At 44.0% G+C, this 18,160-nt stretch overlaps 1 protein-coding gene across 1 annotated transcript in view; it reads right to left on the minus strand.

Annotated features, from left to right (window-relative positions):
- The window catches only part of LHCGR (luteinizing hormone/choriogonadotropin receptor), a 59,251-nt gene extending 46,546 nt beyond the window's left edge, over positions 1-12,705 (minus strand). The window contains exon 1 of the mRNA XM_052649278.1: positions 12,542-12,705. Within this exon, the coding sequence (XP_052505238.1) occupies positions 12,542-12,705 (164 nt within the window). The remainder of the gene's footprint in view (positions 1-12,541) is intronic.
- Positions 12,706-18,160: the final 5,455 nt, after the last annotated feature.

The following is an 18,160-nucleotide window of genomic DNA, read 5'->3' on the forward strand; positions in this document are numbered from 1 at the left end:
CACTTGAAAGATGTCCAGGCCAAACAGAGATACACTCAAAATTTCAAATACACACCAGACGTCAAAGATGTGGCAAAACAAAATTAAGTATCTCATTAATAATTTTTATATTGATTGATGTTGAGATGTTTGTGGCTGAACCACACCGACTCTGTTTTTCTCAGCTCTCTCTTAGGCCCAGTCTCACCCCTCTCCTTTCTGCATGGCTGACCTTTAGTGCACTCACAAGGAATGCACCCAAATTGGATGAGTTTCCTGTCACCTTTTACCCTTGTCTTCATCCAAAATGAAAACTGGAAGAATGCCTCCTGCTGATGCAGATGATTAATGGTCATGAAACCCCCAAGTGGAAGGAAAAACCCCTGGTTCCCATCTGGTGTGGACCTGCTTCTCCACAGCAGTCAGGTTCTATTTTCAGCTCTGGCCCTTGTAAAGCCCCCGTGTACCCTTTTCCACACCCTGCAGTATGGAGTGCAACTGTCCATGTTGTCCACTTAATCCCACCTGTATATAAATTACCCTCAATAAGCTTCATAGTTGCACTTCATGAAGGTGCCTGTTTTGTTTTTCAATCTCAAGTTTAGAAGACATTATTTAATATAATAATTTTGCCTTCCAACAAAAATTCAGTATTGAATATTCAAAATTCAATATTCAATTTTGCCTTCCAACAAAAATAATTTGTACATTTGTATTAAATAAAATATTTTACCAACCTAGACAGCATATTAAAAAGCAGAGACATTACTTTGTCAACAAAGGTCTGTCTAGTCAAGGCTATGGTTTTTCCAGTAGTCATGTATGGATGTGAGAGTTGGACTGTGAAGAAAGCTGAGCACCGAAGAATTGATGCTTTTGAACTGTGATGTTGGAGAAGACTCTTGAGAGTCCCTTGGACTGCAAGGAGATCCAACCAGTCCATCCTAAAGGAGATCAGTCCTGGTTGTTCACTGGAAGGACTGATGTTGAAGCTGAAACTCCAATACTTTGGCCACCTCATGCGAAGAGCTGACTCATTGGAAAAGACCCTGATGCTGGGAAAGATTGAGGGCAGGAGGAGAAGGGGACAACAGAGGATGAGATGGTTGGATGGCATCACCAACTCAATGGACATGGGTTTGGGTAGACTCTGGTGGTTGGTGATGGACAAGAAGGCCTGACATGCTGCAGTTCATGGGGTTGCAAAGAGTCAGACACAACTGAGTGACTGAACTGAACTGAAACTTTGTTTCACCTTTTTAAACCTTTTAAAATGTGGCTATTAAAAATTAAAATGACACTTGTGACTAACATATTTCTACTGGACAGTGCCTCCCTAGACAAATCAGACGTTCGTGTTTCCTGAATTTGCCTCATATTGTCCTGCCTTCTGGAGAAGGAGATAGCACCCTACTCCAGTACTCTTGCCTGGAACATCCCATGGACGGAGGAGCCTGGAAGGCTGCAGCCCATGGGGTTGCTAAGAGTTGGACACGACTGAGTGACTTCACTTTCACTTTTCACTTTCATGCATTGGAGAAAGAAATGGCAACTCACTCCAGTGTTCTTGCCTGGAGAATCCCAGGGATGGGGGAGCCTGGTGGGCTGCCGTCTATAGAGTCGCACAGAGTCGGACATGACTGAAGCAACTTAGCAGCAGCAGCAGTCCTGCCTCCATTCACACTGTTTCTGCCACCTGGCACATCCACCCTTCTCTGCTGGTTGGATCCTACCCTTGGTTAAGGTCTGTCTCGGGTGCTGTGTACTTTATGGAATGTGTCTTCATCGCCATTTGCATGTGCTCTCTCTGGACGGCAGCATGGTGGGAAAGTGACAGTATAGACTCAGGAGCCAGACTGCCTGGGTGCATTTCACACGTGTGAAGTGATGATGATACTAACAACTGCACAGATTTTTGAGATTCAGTAAGAAAATATTTATATAATATTAATATAGCATTTCTCACAAGATTAGAGCTCAATAAGTACTTTTAATTCCTAGCTGCGTGCTGTGAAGGGTTCAAGCTACCCCAGCCATGCCTCATGGCAACTCTGCCTCCTTGCTGGGGATGGGGTAGGGTGGACTCAGTACTGTGGAATGGATTCTTCTATTTGTCCAACCCTTACATTGACAAAGTACCTGTGACTTTTCTCCAACTCTTTACTCTGCTGATTATACATAGGACAACTGAGAGAGAGGGTGGACATTCCCACTTGGCACCTTTCCGTTGAGCTCAGGTATTCCTTGTAGACTGTTTCTGATAGCCTTTTAAAGAAATGATAAGGAAATGATAAAGAACAACCTTCCATTAAATATTTCAACTCTAGGGAGCCACTCTGGAGAGTTCTCATTTGCTCATTGATTCTAAAAAGTGTGGTCAGTTGCAACTCTCCCACTGGAAAGTACAATTTGAGTGACTCTTCTTTAAGACAGCCTTTGCAAAGCACCCAAGAAACTTGAGGAGTTTATGAATTACAATGTGAACCAAGAGTTTCAAGAAGATTTCCTGGGTAATGGATTTTCCAAATCATTTGTACAACAACTAAATTAAAAATGTAAAGCCTCAGAGAAAAATGGTCAACACATCTAAGCCCTTCCTCAAGACCCATCTAAAGTTTTCTAAAGACACAAAGCAAAATAAGCCAATCTCTACCTCTGAACTCGAATTCTTCTAGCAATAATATAACATGACAAGAATAACTCTGGTAAATAAAACTACATGTTGAACCTTCCCCAGGGAAGGTGTGCATTTTCTGTAATGATTTCTCAAAAATATTTCTTAGAAGCAGAGAACATTATGTTGTCAGGGCAGTCACATTGCAGCTATGCTTCAGGAGCCTCTCATTACAAGCTTCTGTTTCCAGACACTTTTTAATTTTTTTGGTGAGCCTGTGAAAGCTGGATGCAACTGATATACTACATGCTTTTAATTAATTTGATGGAATGGGTTTGAATTACCTGAAATTATTGGCATGTGTACCTTCCCTTTTCACTAGCTCCTTAGATCTGGTTGACACCAGTTTGTGTGGTTGCCTGGTTCAAAAAGGCCCCTTCTCTGGAAGCATCTCAGTGCTGCTTGCAACAGTGTGGAAGCATCTCACTGTGCTCTGGTCTCAGCAGTGGGATGGGGCACCATCAGATTCTCCCTCTAGGAATCTGAAACTTGTGACAGGTCTTTGGAGCTGATTCATTAAAAAGGTGGAATCTAGAGAAAAGTTCCCTGACCTCTTGCTGCTAAAATGCCAAATTCTTTCTAGATCTTGCTTACATCCTTCTAGCTCCTTATTCTTCTGTTAAGTTAATCTCTTATGATTAAATCTGTCACAGTTGATTTCTGGTGCCTGCAAATAAGAAAAGCCTTCATTAGAACCACACCCATTGTTTCCAGGGGGGAATCATCCAGTCTCACTGATGATCCATAACACAGACAGGGCACATGCCTGGTGGTCCATGAGAGAGCAGAAGGCTTTGAACAGTGATTCCCTGGTGGCCTCACTAAGCTGATTTCAAAGGCCAGGATGGAGCCTGTGGGATCCCACTGCCCCTGCAGAGAGTGAAGCTTAAAGAACTACAGTTCAACAATCCTTCCACCAAGGTGTCTTTGTTACTCTGGCTAGAAGGGACAGAATCTTTCTCTGAAATCTCACTAGACTGTGTGTGTAACCTTCATCTGGCTTTTAACATCTTCTGCATTTCCGTGAGTTACTTGAGAATGAGTCCTCTCCCTCCTGTGGCTGGAAGACTGTAAGCTCTTGGGGGGCAGGGGCTGGTCTGTGGATCCTGCGCATCGCCCTATACTTGTCAGTACCTAGCTCCTGAGTGGTCAGCAAGTGTGACCTGAAGGTTTTCTGTGTGTCCAGCCTCAGGCTTAGGGAAGGGGAAAGGACCCAGAATAGGCTTGGATGCTCTAGCTGGACAGGTAGGACTGGCCCAGTTGAATGACAGAAAACAGTATAATTACGTATTATGTGACATGTTTGAGAGGCTGCTCAGCCAGTGCTGAAAAGACCAGCATATATGAGTTCCAGGCAATAATGAGCTCTGGTGTTTCAGGATTCTAACTTATTTACCTTCCAGGCTGAAAAGACCCCGTGGGTCATTTTCTCTAATTAACACCTCACAGGAGCAAAACTATTCTATCAGGCTTCCCCCTTGGATGATAGATGTTTACTGTTCAACTTCATATACAGGCTGTGGGTTTTTCAGGTCTTCTCTGCATCATCAGATTATTACAATAATCCTTTGCAGTTATGGAAAACCTTTATTTCCGAGTACTTTTGGCCCTGCTGTCTTGGTTATCTTCACCACAGTCAACCCCACTCAGGGGTAAGAATCATGATGCTCCTTTTACAGACAGCACAGAGGTTTTCTTGCTGCCCTGAGCCCACACTGCAAATTAGAGCAAGGAGGACCTGGTGCTAGGACTCACGTCTGCCTGGTCTATGTCCTGTTGATTGATTCAGATAATTTGGGGGATGTGCTGGGCCTTACCCTGTCGTACCAGCGTGTCTTCAGCCCTGTGGGCTCAGAAATGCTCTCTACTGCTGCTCCCGAGGTAGAGTTAGGAACCCAGGAGTCACCTCATTTTATCAGCATCAAGGACAAACTTAACAGCAGTAAGGGATAAAGCTTTCCTGCTGAAAGTTGAGTTTTACTTGTAGATTGGACTTTTCGGACTCTGGCTCAGGTGGCATTCAAGACTCGTGGTTCAGGGCCACCAGAGAACAGCTGTGAGTGGTGTGCCAGCATGGAGGGGGCGGCATCTCCTAGTGAGGCAGAAGCTGAGAGTAAATGAGGACCATGTGGGGAAGCAGCTAGAAGCTTCCCACTAAGTCAGGGAGCCCACCTGCCTGGTGGGTGGGATTATTTTAATTTCCTTCTTAAAAAAAAAAGAACTGGTGTAAAATTTGTTAAAATCTGCATTAAATGTGACTTTTTTGCACATTAAGGGGAGCTGCCAGAATGGAACACATATGCTCCCATGGAGCCAGCCCTCTTGGGTCTGGTTGGAGAGCAGCAGGGCCTCTCTCCACCACCATGACCCTCTGGCTTTAAAATTCCATGTGTAAGATCAAAGTTACACATGGCCAAGACACTGTCTGGTGCAGCCAACCTGGGAGATTATATTTTGGAAAGAAAGCTTTTGTGTCTCATTTTTTTAAGACATGAAAAGTAGGCAAATTGAGGAGATTAGAAAGAAGATGGAGGTGGGGAAAGGAGCAGCACCGGAGCCCTGAATTAATCTAACACACTGCTTTTGAAATAAGAAAAAGGATAATGTAGAGAAAATCCAAGGAATTATTGCTCTGCAAAGGGAAGGCTGGATCCAATGCCAAAGGGATCTGTGTGTGAGCTTTTTGGCTCCACACTTCCACTGAGACTCTGGGAGCTCTGCTGCTTGCATTTTAGTGTCCTTCTAGGGGCCATCATTCACTTTCCCCAAAAGGATGATTTCTAAACTAATAAAATCTGGCCCTTGCAAAGCTTCTCCCAGGGAGTCTGTTTATAGGCACAGCCAGGTTTAAGAATTGTCTTGAAGATAATAACTGGGAGAGCTGAGTCAGAACTGAAGTTCAAGATCAACCTCTATCTTGGGCCTTTCTTTCTGTTTTTGTGGGAGTAAGGTAGAAAGGTGGAACATGAGCTTTCAGAATTCTGAGTTTTTTTTTTTTTTTTTTTAGTCTGGTTCAGCTCAGGGAAGCTGAAGGTAGGGCCAAGCTGTCTTACTTGAAAGAGTTTAGTAGGCTTCCCTCTGTCCTATGGACTCTTACCTGGTGCCCTGACCTGGGAACTAATAGGTCTCAATTCATGTTGCCCTGGTGGTTGTTTTGTTTTCATGGGTCCTGGGCTGGGGATTGATCTTTTTCTAGTGAATGAATTAAATTGACAACAAAAATTAGAACAATCTATGGGACTGTTGGGATATACGATCAGTAATATAGGTAAGCTTCCAGTCTTGCTTCTCTGGATAGTCCTTTTAAAGGACAGGTTGGCGTAGCCTGCAAAATCTGGGACCTGGATGTTGGTATAATGCAAAGAACCCCCTCTGATACCCATAGCACCTCACCTTTCCATTTTCTAGGATGGAGATTTTTTTTTCATGTATTTAATTGGAGGATAATTGCTCTATAATGTTGTGTTGATTGCTGTCATATACCAGTGTGAATCAGCCATAAGTACACATATGTCTCCTCCCTCTTGAGCCTTCCTGCCACCCCCCACCCCATCCCAACCTTCCAGGCTGTCACGGAGCACTGGGTTGGGCTCCCTGCATTATACAGTAACTTCCCACTGGCCATCTGTTTGCACATGGTGATATGTGCGTCTCAGTGCTGCTTTCTCAATTCACCCCCCCCTTCCCCTGCTGTGCCCACAAGTCTGTTCTCTATGTCTGCGTCTCTATTCCTGCCTTGTAAATAGGCCCATCAGTACCGTATTTCTAGATTCCATATATATGCATTGATATATGATGTTTGTTTTTCTCCTTCTGACTTACTTCACTCCTTATAACAGGCTCTAGATTAATCCACCTCACTAGGACTGATTCAAATTTGTTCCTTTTTATGGCTGAGTAATATTCCATTGTGTATATGTACCATAACTTTTTATCCATTCATCCACAGGTGGATATCTACATTGTTTCCATGTCCTAGCTATTGTAAATGTGCTGCTATAAATACTGGGGCACATGTGTCTTTTAAAATTATTGTTTTATCAGGGTATATGCCTAGTGGTGGGATTGCTAGATCATATGGTAGTTTTATTCCTAGTTTTTTGTTTTTTAACAAGTCTCTAGGATGGAGACTTTAAAGTAATCGTTAGGTGTGGTACATGCTTTCCTTTTGCACTGGTTCATTGTTCCTGTTCAGCTCAAGTTGATCATCATATAGTTCAACAGACACTTTAATCGTACTACCTGTGAACTTTTGGAAATCCTGAGTTGAATAAAACCCCTTCAGGTGCTTCTCACTTTAGCACAGTGATTCAAAACCATGGTGGGGTAAAGTGGGGACTCCCACTCCCCACCCCAACATATACTCTCACCAGAGGCATCTGACTAATATCTAGAGAAAGTTTTGTTTGTCATCATCTGAGAGGGTAGTGCTACTGGCATATAGCAGGTGGAGGACAGGGATGTGCCTGACACTCTACAGTGTACCAAACAGCTGCCCACAACAAATGATGATCTGGCTCCAGAGAACCGCTGTGCCGAGGTTGAGGAAGCCTGCTGTTGCAGAGGAGGTCCACGTGGAATAAACAGCTTATGTGGGAGATACGCGAAAGCAGATGTAAGCACAAGGTAGCAAAGCAAGTGTGTGTATATGGGAGAGAAGAGCCATGGGGAAAACTCATTGGGAAGCGACTTCAAATCATGATTTTTATGTAATGGCTTTATAATCAACTATCCAGCAATGACTCTGAAAGTTTATTAGTCGAGAACTACATATTGGGAAATTTTTTTTTTCTTTTTGCACAACTTTGGGTAATTTAATCAAACATTTCTGATAACTTTATATTTCCCCTTACAAAAAAATTTCCCCAAAGAACCAGGAAGAGGTATAAATAGGGAAGAACATTCAACCTTATTCTTGGCTTCTCAGCAAGGAGATCTCTGGTCCACTCTCCACTGTGCTTTTCTTTCACCTGGACTCTCCTTTCCTTCTCTCCTTCAAGGTTTAGCATCATAACCCTTAGTCCATGACGCTTTCCCTTGGAGATTTCAGTGCATAGGGAGTGGTCTATTCCCTGAACTCCTCAGAGCCTGGTTGCCTACACTTCTCCTGGGTGTGAGTGTGTTTCTGCCTAGACTGTGGGCTCCTCAAGGACAGGGACCACGCCCTCCACTGGTATATCCCTCTACAGCACAGAACATGCTCTGGATCCCGATTTATACTCAAGGTAGAAGGAGAAAGACATCCAGGAAAGATGTTCAGAAAATTAACATCTTCCTGTGACACTGGACTGACAGATACAGCACATTTTCTCCTTCTAAAGTCTCTGGATTGTGTCTTATAATAAAGTCTAAAAGTTTAATCTCTGTTTAGTAGGCACAACATGCAAAAAATAAACTGTCATTATTATTATTAGCAGTTTCTTACTAACAGATTTTTCAGAAGCTGTTTCCACAGAAGCAGACCAACCTTTCTGTTGTCATAGAGACAAAGATCTTTATATAACCATAGGCAAGGTGAGATTTTTTTTTTTTCCTTCCTCTCCTTCTACTTGTCTGGAACTAATAAGAAAAGGAAAAGGAAAATTTTAAAATTAATTCTTTTAGATTTTTTTTCTCCAGTTAAAATGAGTGAACACATGGGAGGCTTTTTTTTGTATTACATTTTAGATTTTAAATACTTAAGTTTTTAATAAAATACTGTTGGGCTAGAAAGATCTGAACAACAGAATGATGTCATTTTCAAAATTTGCAAGCAGTGGGCTTATTAATGATAAGCAATTATTATCTATGTTCCCTTTTTTTTTCAAACCAAATAATGGACTTCAGATGGAAGTCTTATAAGGCAGGACTGCTGCTGCTGCTGCTGTCGCTTCAGTCGTGTCCGACTCTGCGACCCCATAGACGGCAGCCCACCAGGCTCCCCCATCCCTGGGATTCTCCAGGCAAGAACACTGGAGTGGGTTGCCATTTCCTTCTCCAATGCATGAAAGTGAAAAGTGAAAGTGAACTCGCTCAGTCGTGTCCGACTCTTCTCGACCCCATGGACTGCAGCCTGCCAGGCTCCTCCATCCATGGGATTCTCCAGGCAAGAGTACTGGAGTGGGGTGCCATCGCCTTCTCTGAAGGCAGGACTCCCAAGGCCTGAAATGACTGAGACATAAACCAGCATCTATTGATGGACCAGGGATGAATTCTAAGGTGCTCTGTGGTATCACCTGTCCAATCCCCAGAACTGAGATAGCCACCCTTCACTCCACAGAATCAAACCCTGTCGATGACTTAGTGCAAGACTGCATCCTTCTTACCCTTTATCTTGTAATTTCAATTCTCTTCTTTTTATGAACTCCCAATAACTTGTTATTTGTGTCACTTCCTGTCTCATAATTACTGTTTACTACTTCACTCATCATTAAGAAAAGAGGATTTCAGCATGAACCCATTCACTTTTTCTTTCCTTTGCCTCAGTGTTAAATTACATCTTTATCCATCTGTCTTCTTCCCTCAGGACTCAGAAGTATCCCCCTGTTTTAAGAATTACCCCTTCCCCTTTGATCTGATGCCAGTGCCTTCCTCCCAGTCACACTGACATCTTAGACCATCATTCCTTGCATCTTCAATCTGTCCTTCTCCATAGATTCCTTCCTCTACTCCTTTTTGAAGACAAGACCAGAAAAATAAAACAAAAAACTTTTCTTAATCATGTTTATTTTTCCATATGTCTCAGACTTTGAGGTTTTAATCTGATCACAACTGCCTTTTTTTTTTTGCAGTAAATAGGTATTGTCTATGTATGTGTGTGTGTGCTGGAGTGGATGTTGGAGGAGATGGAGAAGAGAAGATTATGGCACATAGAAGTTCTAAACATGCTTCTTGCTTTCCGGAAGATCATATCCTCCATGGAGAGCAACTGGGACTTCCCAGGCGGTGCTAGTTGTAGAACCTGCCTGCCAATGCAGGAGATACAAAGGATATGGTGCTCGACCCCTGGGTTGGTAAGATCTCTTGGAGTAGGAAATGGGCAACCCACTCCAGTATTCTTGCCTGGAAAATTCTATGGACAGTGGATTCTGGTGGACTGCAGTCCCCGAGGTCGCAAGAGTTGGACGTGACTGAGTGACTGAGAGCTGGCGAGCAGTACCTCAATGCTCAAACTTTAGCATCTATCAGAATCTCTTAGGGAGGTTGTTCAAATGCAGACTGCTGGACTATACCCTCGGAGTTTCTGACGTAGTAGATTGGGGCTGGGGCCTGAGAGCAGGCATTTCTAACATTTTCCAGGTGATGTTTATGCTGCTCATCTGAGGAACATTGTCTTAAAGAAGCTACACTCCTATTAATTCTTATGCAACTCTCTTGTCATATGCATGTTTAAATCACCTTATCATGCTGAGAAACTTATCCCCTTTTGGCCTTTATAGGCTCCACCTCCATAGGGTTCTCCCTTGAAGGATAAAGTCATCTCTCAATTATCTGATCCTCGGGAAGCCTGGCCTTGTGAGGGTCAAAGTGTGTGCTGAACTAAGGGGTTTAAAAGTCTAGGAGAAGCTGCTGCTGGCGTGTATGACAAAATAGTGCATGTGAAGGGAGGAAGGTCAAGGATTCTGTAGCATACCCCGGGGATGGTAAGGGCTTCAGAACCTGGGAAGTTGTCTCCTTTTGGGGGAATTCGACTAGGACTAGCGAGCCCCGGCATGCTAAGAGTGCTTATACTGTGCTTGCTTCCCACCTTCATCCCCAAACCCAGTCAACCTTATAAATCTTTCTGAGGGGTTCGAGGCTTCTCTAAACTGTGCTGTGGGGCAGTGAGAGAATCTGTTGAGTTTTAGTCTTTTCACTTCAGCCTACTCCAGGGAAGAGGTACCACCTTCCTGAAACCAGTGTGGTGTGGCAGCAGGAACTGTTGAGAGAGCTCAGTGAAAAGCTGAATCTGAAAGGAGCTGGGACTTGACTCTCTCATTCCTGTCTTCCACCAGGAGGTTCTCTGTGTGTGTGTGCTCACTCACTTCGGTTGTGTCTGACTCTTTGCAACCCTATGGTCTGTAGTCCGCTGGGCTCCTCTGTCCATGAGATTTTCCAGGCAAGAATACTGGAGAGGGTTGCCATGCCCCACTCCAGGGAATCTTCCTGAACCAGGGATCAAACCCATGACTCCTGTGTCTCCTGCTTTGCAGGCGGATTCTTTACCACGGAGCCATGAAGGAAACCCACAGGAGGTTCTCTACTCAATGCCAATTTGGCAAAACTGAGAACTTTTTTTTTTTAAGGAAGGGGTAGTTTTCTTACAAAAATGAGAAAATATTAACAGCAAGTTAAGGCCTATCCTTGCAACTCAGTAGCTATGCGACCTTGGGGAGGTTTTTCTACCTCTTTGGATCTCAGTTTCTTATAACCTGTATGGTAAGTAATGTGTGAGTAAGAAAGGCACAGTGTTAGTGGCACAGTCATCCATAAAAGCAAGATGGGAGGCTTGTCAGGGAAGGACAAGGGCTGGGACTTGGAAGGCAGTTTCCATGGATTTATTTATTGATTGAAACAAATTCTATCAGCATGGTCCTTACCTTCAGGGAATTGAGCTGACAAGATAATTAATGGAAACCAATTAATATAAACTCTTCAACCTTTACACTGTATCTCTCAACCACAAATATTCTCCAAAGGCCACTAACTCTTCCATAGGAGAAGCTCAGCCCCTCAAGAGCCCGAGGGGCTGAGCTTGGGAGTGGGCTCCTCACAGACTTCTGGGAGCCCACGGAAATGGGGTAGGGGGATCTCTTTCCTCCCCCAGCATGGAATTCCATTACAGCTATTGGTTAGAACAGAACCAAGGCCTCCACCAGCCTGGTGCCTTTGGTATACTTTTATAGTCCTCTTCTTTCTCTTTCCTTTTCTCTTTTATCACCTCTACCAAGATGTAATTTATATACAATACAATTCACCTATTTTAATTATACAATGCTATGTTTTTTAGTTTGTTCAGGGAGTTGTGCAACCATGACCACCATCAGATTTTAGATAATTTTCATCACCTCAAAAAGCAACAGGCATTAGCAGTCACTGGGCCTTCACTCCAGCCGGATGGCTACTAATCTCCTTTCTGTTTATCTGGACATGTCATATAAATAGAACCATGTACCTTGTGCTACCTTTTCCCCAAATCAAAAAAGTCTGCTGACACTCATACACTTGTACACTTGTCTCTTCTTTACCCCATTAAGTCTTTACCCCAGCTTCCCCTGCCTGCCTGCCAATGTGTCCAGCTCCCTAAGGGGTGGTGGTATGCCAGAGCTGGGACTCAGGGCGTCTTACTGGTTAGGCAACCAGACTGAAATGCAGGCACATCTGGTCAGACAAGCAGGCTGAAACCTGAGTACCTCTGAGGCTGGGGTGGAGCAGTGGTTGGTGTGCTCACAGAGTTGTGGGTGGCCCTGGTGGGCCAGCAGACCTCATTGAGTGACCAGGTCACCTCTGGCCATTAGGTCCGAACACCCCATTTCTGGGGTACCAGAACTCACAGGAACCTTCGCCAGCCTGGCTGGCCCAAGGCTCAAAGACCACGCAAGACTTCTCATGTCTGACGCCCCGTCCCCTTTCAGCAGTTGCAGGGAGAGGCCTTCCCACGTGGCCTGTGGGCAGCTCCACGCCCCTGGCCACTGTCCCAACCAGGGTGAAAGAGTGAGTCTGGGGCCGCCAGGGGCTGGAGGGTGCACGGGGTCCAGGCGCGGGAGAGGGTGGCAAGGACAGCTCCCAAGCTTGGGGTTCTCATCACCCTGAGAGGTGGTGGAGCGCGACAGGCACCGCGTCTTTATCCAAGCATCCAGGTAAAGGGGGTCAAAGAGCAGGGAGGCCAGGCGGCCGGAGGGTGCCTGGGCGGGGGCGCCGCGTACTCACAGTCGGCTGAGGCCGGCCCGCGGGCCGGGGCAGCGCAGGGCGCCGTCGGGCGGGCAGCTGCAGGGCTCCGGGCAGGGAGCCGGGCGCAGCGCCCGGAGCAACGGCGCTGGCGGCGGCAGCAGCAGCGCCAGCAGCAGCCGCAGCGCGAGGGACGGCCGTCCCATGGCCCGGAGCCTGAGCGCGGGCTCCTGCCGCAGGGCGGGCCGCCGCCCCAACAAGTGCGGCCCGCGCCCCTCTCCCCGCCCCCTGGCCTGCCCTCCCTCCTCCCACGCCGGCCCGCCCCGGCCCCCCGCCCCCTCGACTCGCGACAGTGGCCAGAGGGACTCCATCACCTCCTTTCTGCTCTGTTCCCTGGCCCATCCTGTCCGTCTGCAAGTGGCCCTAGGTACGGGAGGCAGCATGTGGAAATGGTGAATGCTTTGGATAAGGGAAGAGGACGGAGTTCTGAATTCTCCTGGCTCTGCGGTAACTGTGTGTGAAGTCCAGGGAGAACCTCTCATTTCATCTGTGAGAGGAGCACACTGATAGTCCATACCAGCTCTGTCCACCTCAGAAGCGGAGAAAGTGCCCAGCTCAGACGCTCCTCCTCCTGTCTTTCATTCTCAGCCCCCAAATCCGTTCCCCTTTTCTCCCACCAACTCCCTCACCCTATAGTTAATCTGTGTCCTCCCAACATGGCCAGTAATGTCTCTGTATTTCTCTCAGTAGTAACCACTTTCCTCCTTATAGTATAGGCGTTTGAGTGTGTTCTCTATCTTCACTATAGATTGTGAAGTCCAGTTCGGGTTTATTTTATATTTCTGGTTTCTACGCGGAAATTCCTCAGTAAAGATTTGCTGAATGAATGAAACTGCTATAATAATGAACAGAAGCTGCCCCAGTGGGAGGCCCAGGATAGGCTAGACCCTGTGACAGGCTCTCTTCCTCACATCATGGCTAAGTTTCACCATAAGCAGGAAGGGTGTTTGCAACGAGCAAAATGATGTCCTGAGAGGTGACGTGACTTCCTTGAAGTCACACATCTCTTAAGTGGTGGAAACGTGTTTGAACTCATGTCTATCACCGCCTTTATCTTGCCAATAAAGAAAATTAAGTGTATGATCTGCATACCAAGGACTGGGAAAGGAGACATTTTATGGTTAACTGCCATGATGTAAAATTTCCCCTATTTAATTTCATCGTTTGAACCCTTGACCTTTTCTCTTTCCTAGGACTCTGGACTCTGAAAAGAGGTAGACTTTGAGAGCTAGGAAGATGTCTAAGACTGCAGACAGGAAATAAAAGAATGGAGTTCTTTCTGACTTGAAGCTAACTTCTGAAGGTCAGACTGGCTAAGTCACTAATCTGTATCTCTTGTGAGTCTCTTGCCTGAGGAAGGTAGATTTTTTTTTTTTAAATAAAAAAAAATCGTTTGGCTTTGTTCACATTGTGCTGGATGGCATGAAAAAACAAAGCTTCTGTCTACGATATTGGGTCCCTCTCTTTTACTGCTTACCTGATCTCCTCACCCTTTCATACTACTGTATATGCTATTCATTTACCTGGAATGCTTTTCTCTTCCTTTTCCATATTCTATTAGGTAAACTTCTGGCTGTCCTTCAAAATTCAGCCCAAAGTCATTTCTACCATAACACCTTCTTGAACCCAATCTAGCTGAGTACTTGTACCCATAGCCCTTGATCTTATAGCACATAATATAACACTGTAAGATCCCCTGGAGAAAGGAAATGGCAACCCACTCCAATATGCTTGCCTGGGAAATCCCATGGACAGAGAACCTGGTGAACTACAGTCCATGGGCTCACAAAAGAGTCAGATATGACTTAGTGACTAAATAACAACAACGATAACACTTATTGCTTTAGTTTTGCTTCCCCCTGACTATTCATCTTAGTATTGTTAGGACATGTCATAGTTTCTAGCTCCTAGTAGGTGCTGCTCAGTATGTATCTGTTGAATAACAGAATGAATAAATGAAACTCAAGCACAAATCTACAGTAGATGTTTAGTAGATAATCTGAGATGAACTTAACAGACTTGCTTGATTAATTCTCAACTATTATGGATCTATCTGGTAAGTACAAATTATGCTCATGTCTGGGGCTTCCCAGGAGACACTAGTGGTAAGGAACCTGCCTGGCAATGCAGGAGATGAAAGAGATGTGTGTTTGATCCCTGGGTTGGGAAGATCCCTTGGAGGAGGGCATGGCAACCCACTCCAGTATTCTTGCCTGGGAAATCCCATGGACAGGGGAGCCTGACAGGCTATAGTCTACAGAGTCACACAGAGTCAGAATGACTGAAACGACTTAGCAAGCATGCATGAACTGATGACTACTTTGAGATCACATTTCCTCTCTTCTAATTTGCCAGGTTTTGGTAAGGGAGTTGGGGTAGCACTGGATTTTTCAAAGGTTTCCACCATGTAGCCTGAATTAAGGAGAGAAGAAATGAATAACTCAAGGTGGCCAAGTGGCATTTGTTTCAAGTCTTATGTTTTATGTGGCTTTTTCTCTTTTTTTACTTCAAAGCACATCTGTTATGTAAAATGAACAGCTGTTCCCACCCACCCACCCATGAAGAGTCATTTGATTCTGTGCTTGGATATCCTTGGGACTTCTTGCATTCCAGTAGAAGTCTTTGGCAGTCAGGATATCCTGACTGTCATCACTAGTGTGTCTTGGTCTCACTCATCTGTAGGAGTGTGACTAGTGTCATCACTAGTGTGACTTGGTCTCACTCATCTTGGACTTCCTCCTCTGTAGGAGAAGTGGTTGGAGTTCACAGTCCCAAAGTCTCTTCTAGCTTTGAAGCGCAAAGACTCTGCGGTTAGCACTTATGTACTGGTGGTGGAGGAGTTGGATTGTGTACACTGACTTCTTATTGCTTGTCTTGGATTGGAAATACAATCCTGTTTGTGAAGAGGTGCAATTGTTTATTTGGAAGAAAACTCACAACTATAACGAGTTTTCATAGAATGTTTCTATCTCTGATTAATTTCAGTTGAATCTTAATCATCACATTAGTTCTTGCAATGTACTTATTATAACAAAATCTTGTGGAATTGTTTGCTGTTAATCGTGAAAGTTTGTTACAATGGAATTTACCTGTCCTGCTCATTAATATGTGACCTATTTAGAGTGAATATTTTTAAATCTGAAGAACCTCTGTGTCATATAACTCTGCTCATAGTTACTTTTGTCATAGAACTTCAAAAGAGCATGACCCACAAGGATTGCTAATTATATTTTGCTGACAAACTAAAGTTCATGAAATTCATAAGAATTTTAATTCTACCTTAGAGATATAAAAATATCTGACACTACAACTCGGAAATCCTAGTAAAGCTCTCCAGAACGATAACAGAGCTTCTCATAATGTGCAGAAGTACAGAAGTACATTTGGGAAGTTTTAAAAACAAAGGTCCCTGGTACACTATCTAAAAAGATGCTGAATCTATTGGTATAGACTGGGGCCTGGAGTCTGCATTTTAACAAGCACATTATGTAATTTTGATGCATGGAGTCCCCACAGCACAATTCATGAAACTCCAAAATGGAAATTCTAGAATTGCTAGAGAAGACAAAGTTCAAGAATCTTTACTAAGAACTCTGAGTGAAGCCTAAGAATTGTGATGCATTGTTAAAGAAACCTGGTATAACATGCATGCAAATAGTATTGTCTGTGTGTGAGTGCATGTGAGCAAAACTGCTCAATTCGTTGTAATGCTGAAGATTTTTTCCTTTTAAGTAGCAATCGGTTTAAGTGTTTTCCTTTTTGGTGAAAGTGAGCAATTTTAGAAGATCATGGATCCTGTTTTTCTCCATGTCTTACTAGATTAACTCAACAGCACTTAATGTCATACTAAGACACTGGAGTTGGAAGAAGTCAGCAAAAAAACAAAAACAAAAAAAAAAACCCCAAAAACAAAAAACCCCAAAACACCTCAGGTAGAATAGGCAAGATTTTGTGACTTTTGAACACATACCCATTAGTATCATAACTTGTACTTCTTCCTCTTAAAAACAGTGGTGGTAACCTTTTCCTCAGAAGAAAGGTGAATGTAAGGGCAGAGGAAGGAAAAAAAATGTGTAAGAAAAGAAAAAATATAGAACAGTGTCTGTGAGTTGTCCACCCTTGCTACTTGAGATGAAAATCAAAACAATGAAAATGTTAAAAGGTGACCCCTGAAAGTTATACTCTGAAGCTTTGTGCAACCTGTTTGTCGCTTGCTCAGAAATTTCATCACTGCCTGTGTGGTGTGAAAACAGAGATGTGGTCAGCTGTGTGTCACCTCCAGGGTGGCCCTGGGGGTTCCTTGAGATGAACTCAGAACTACAGGCTGATGAGCACCTGGGCCCTGGTCCTAGTGATGGATCTGGAAATAGAGGATGAAGGCTGATTTGGGACATGAGAATCCTTCTCCGGAGCTAACAGACAGAGAGAGAGCGAGAGTGAGAGAAGGGGCCTTGCTTTTATGATTATGTTGCTGGAAGACTGAATAAATTGAGAACTGCTATTTTTCTTGTCTCTTGGCAAAAGCCTGTCTTTTCTAGCCATGACTCAAGCTATAGAGAGAAAAACAGAGATGAAAGACAGATGGGGCAAGCGGACCTGAGGCTAGCACCTCCGTTGGACTTGCCAATGTAATAAGCCAACACATCCCCTCTTTTGCTTAAAAGCTAATTGAAATAGCATCTCTCTCATTTGCAGTCAAAATTCCTAATCTCCACTGTCAGCCTTGCCATGACCTTTATTTGAACTGCATGCTTCCACCACCCTTTCTCAGTTGGGAAAGAAATAGGACTTTTCTCTTTTTATATCTGTCATAGGACTCATCACAAACACCAGTGAATTTCCCCCCTTTACACTGGCAGAACTTATCACAGGGCTTCTGGGAATAAATGAGTGGAGTGAGTAAGTGAACAAATGAATGAATGATGAATGAGTGAACAAAGAGGTAGTGACATAGAACCACATTATTATTTCTAGAGAAGCTGCATTTGGCTAAAGAATTCACAAAACATTCTTTGCATTTTAGGCAATGCCTCCTGGCAAATTGTGACCTTGGTTTAGGAATTAAATTTCAATCTTAAATATTAGCTAGAGTCTATATAAGGAAGGAGAGAAAACTTTCTGAGATGATGAAATAAATCCACAAGGAAACAGGATTTGATTTTTTGAAAGCAGACGTAGAAGTAATCAAATTGTGTACTATAGGATACTAGTTGCCTGCAATGCTCCTTGGAAATATTTAGGGGAAATGTGTCAAAGTTCAAGAAATTTGGTAAAAATTGGATTAAAAAGTTAAATAAGGTTCTTTGCTAGACAGTTTCTCAGAACTTCTAACATGCATTCTAAATCTCCAAGAGGGTCATAGTATATGGCCCAGTGACTGTGGAACATATTTTGAGAATGTAGATTTGGGAAAACACGTTGAGAAAACTGATTTATTCAGAAATGTTCAGGCACCTGACTTTCATGGCAAAGAATCCCTTCACTGAACTAGAAGCCAGAGCTGACATTAGGATGGATAGGGCCTACTAACGTGCGGTGTTGGTGGCGAAAGGCAAGGTTGCCTGGATCCCTCTTCTCCCTTTGATGTGGATACTCAAGGTC

The sequence above is a fragment of the Budorcas taxicolor genome, chromosome 11 (genome assembly GCF_023091745.1).
Source record: "Budorcas taxicolor isolate Tak-1 chromosome 11, Takin1.1, whole genome shotgun sequence".
In the NCBI taxonomy this organism is placed as follows: domain Eukaryota; kingdom Metazoa; phylum Chordata; class Mammalia; order Artiodactyla; family Bovidae; genus Budorcas; species Budorcas taxicolor.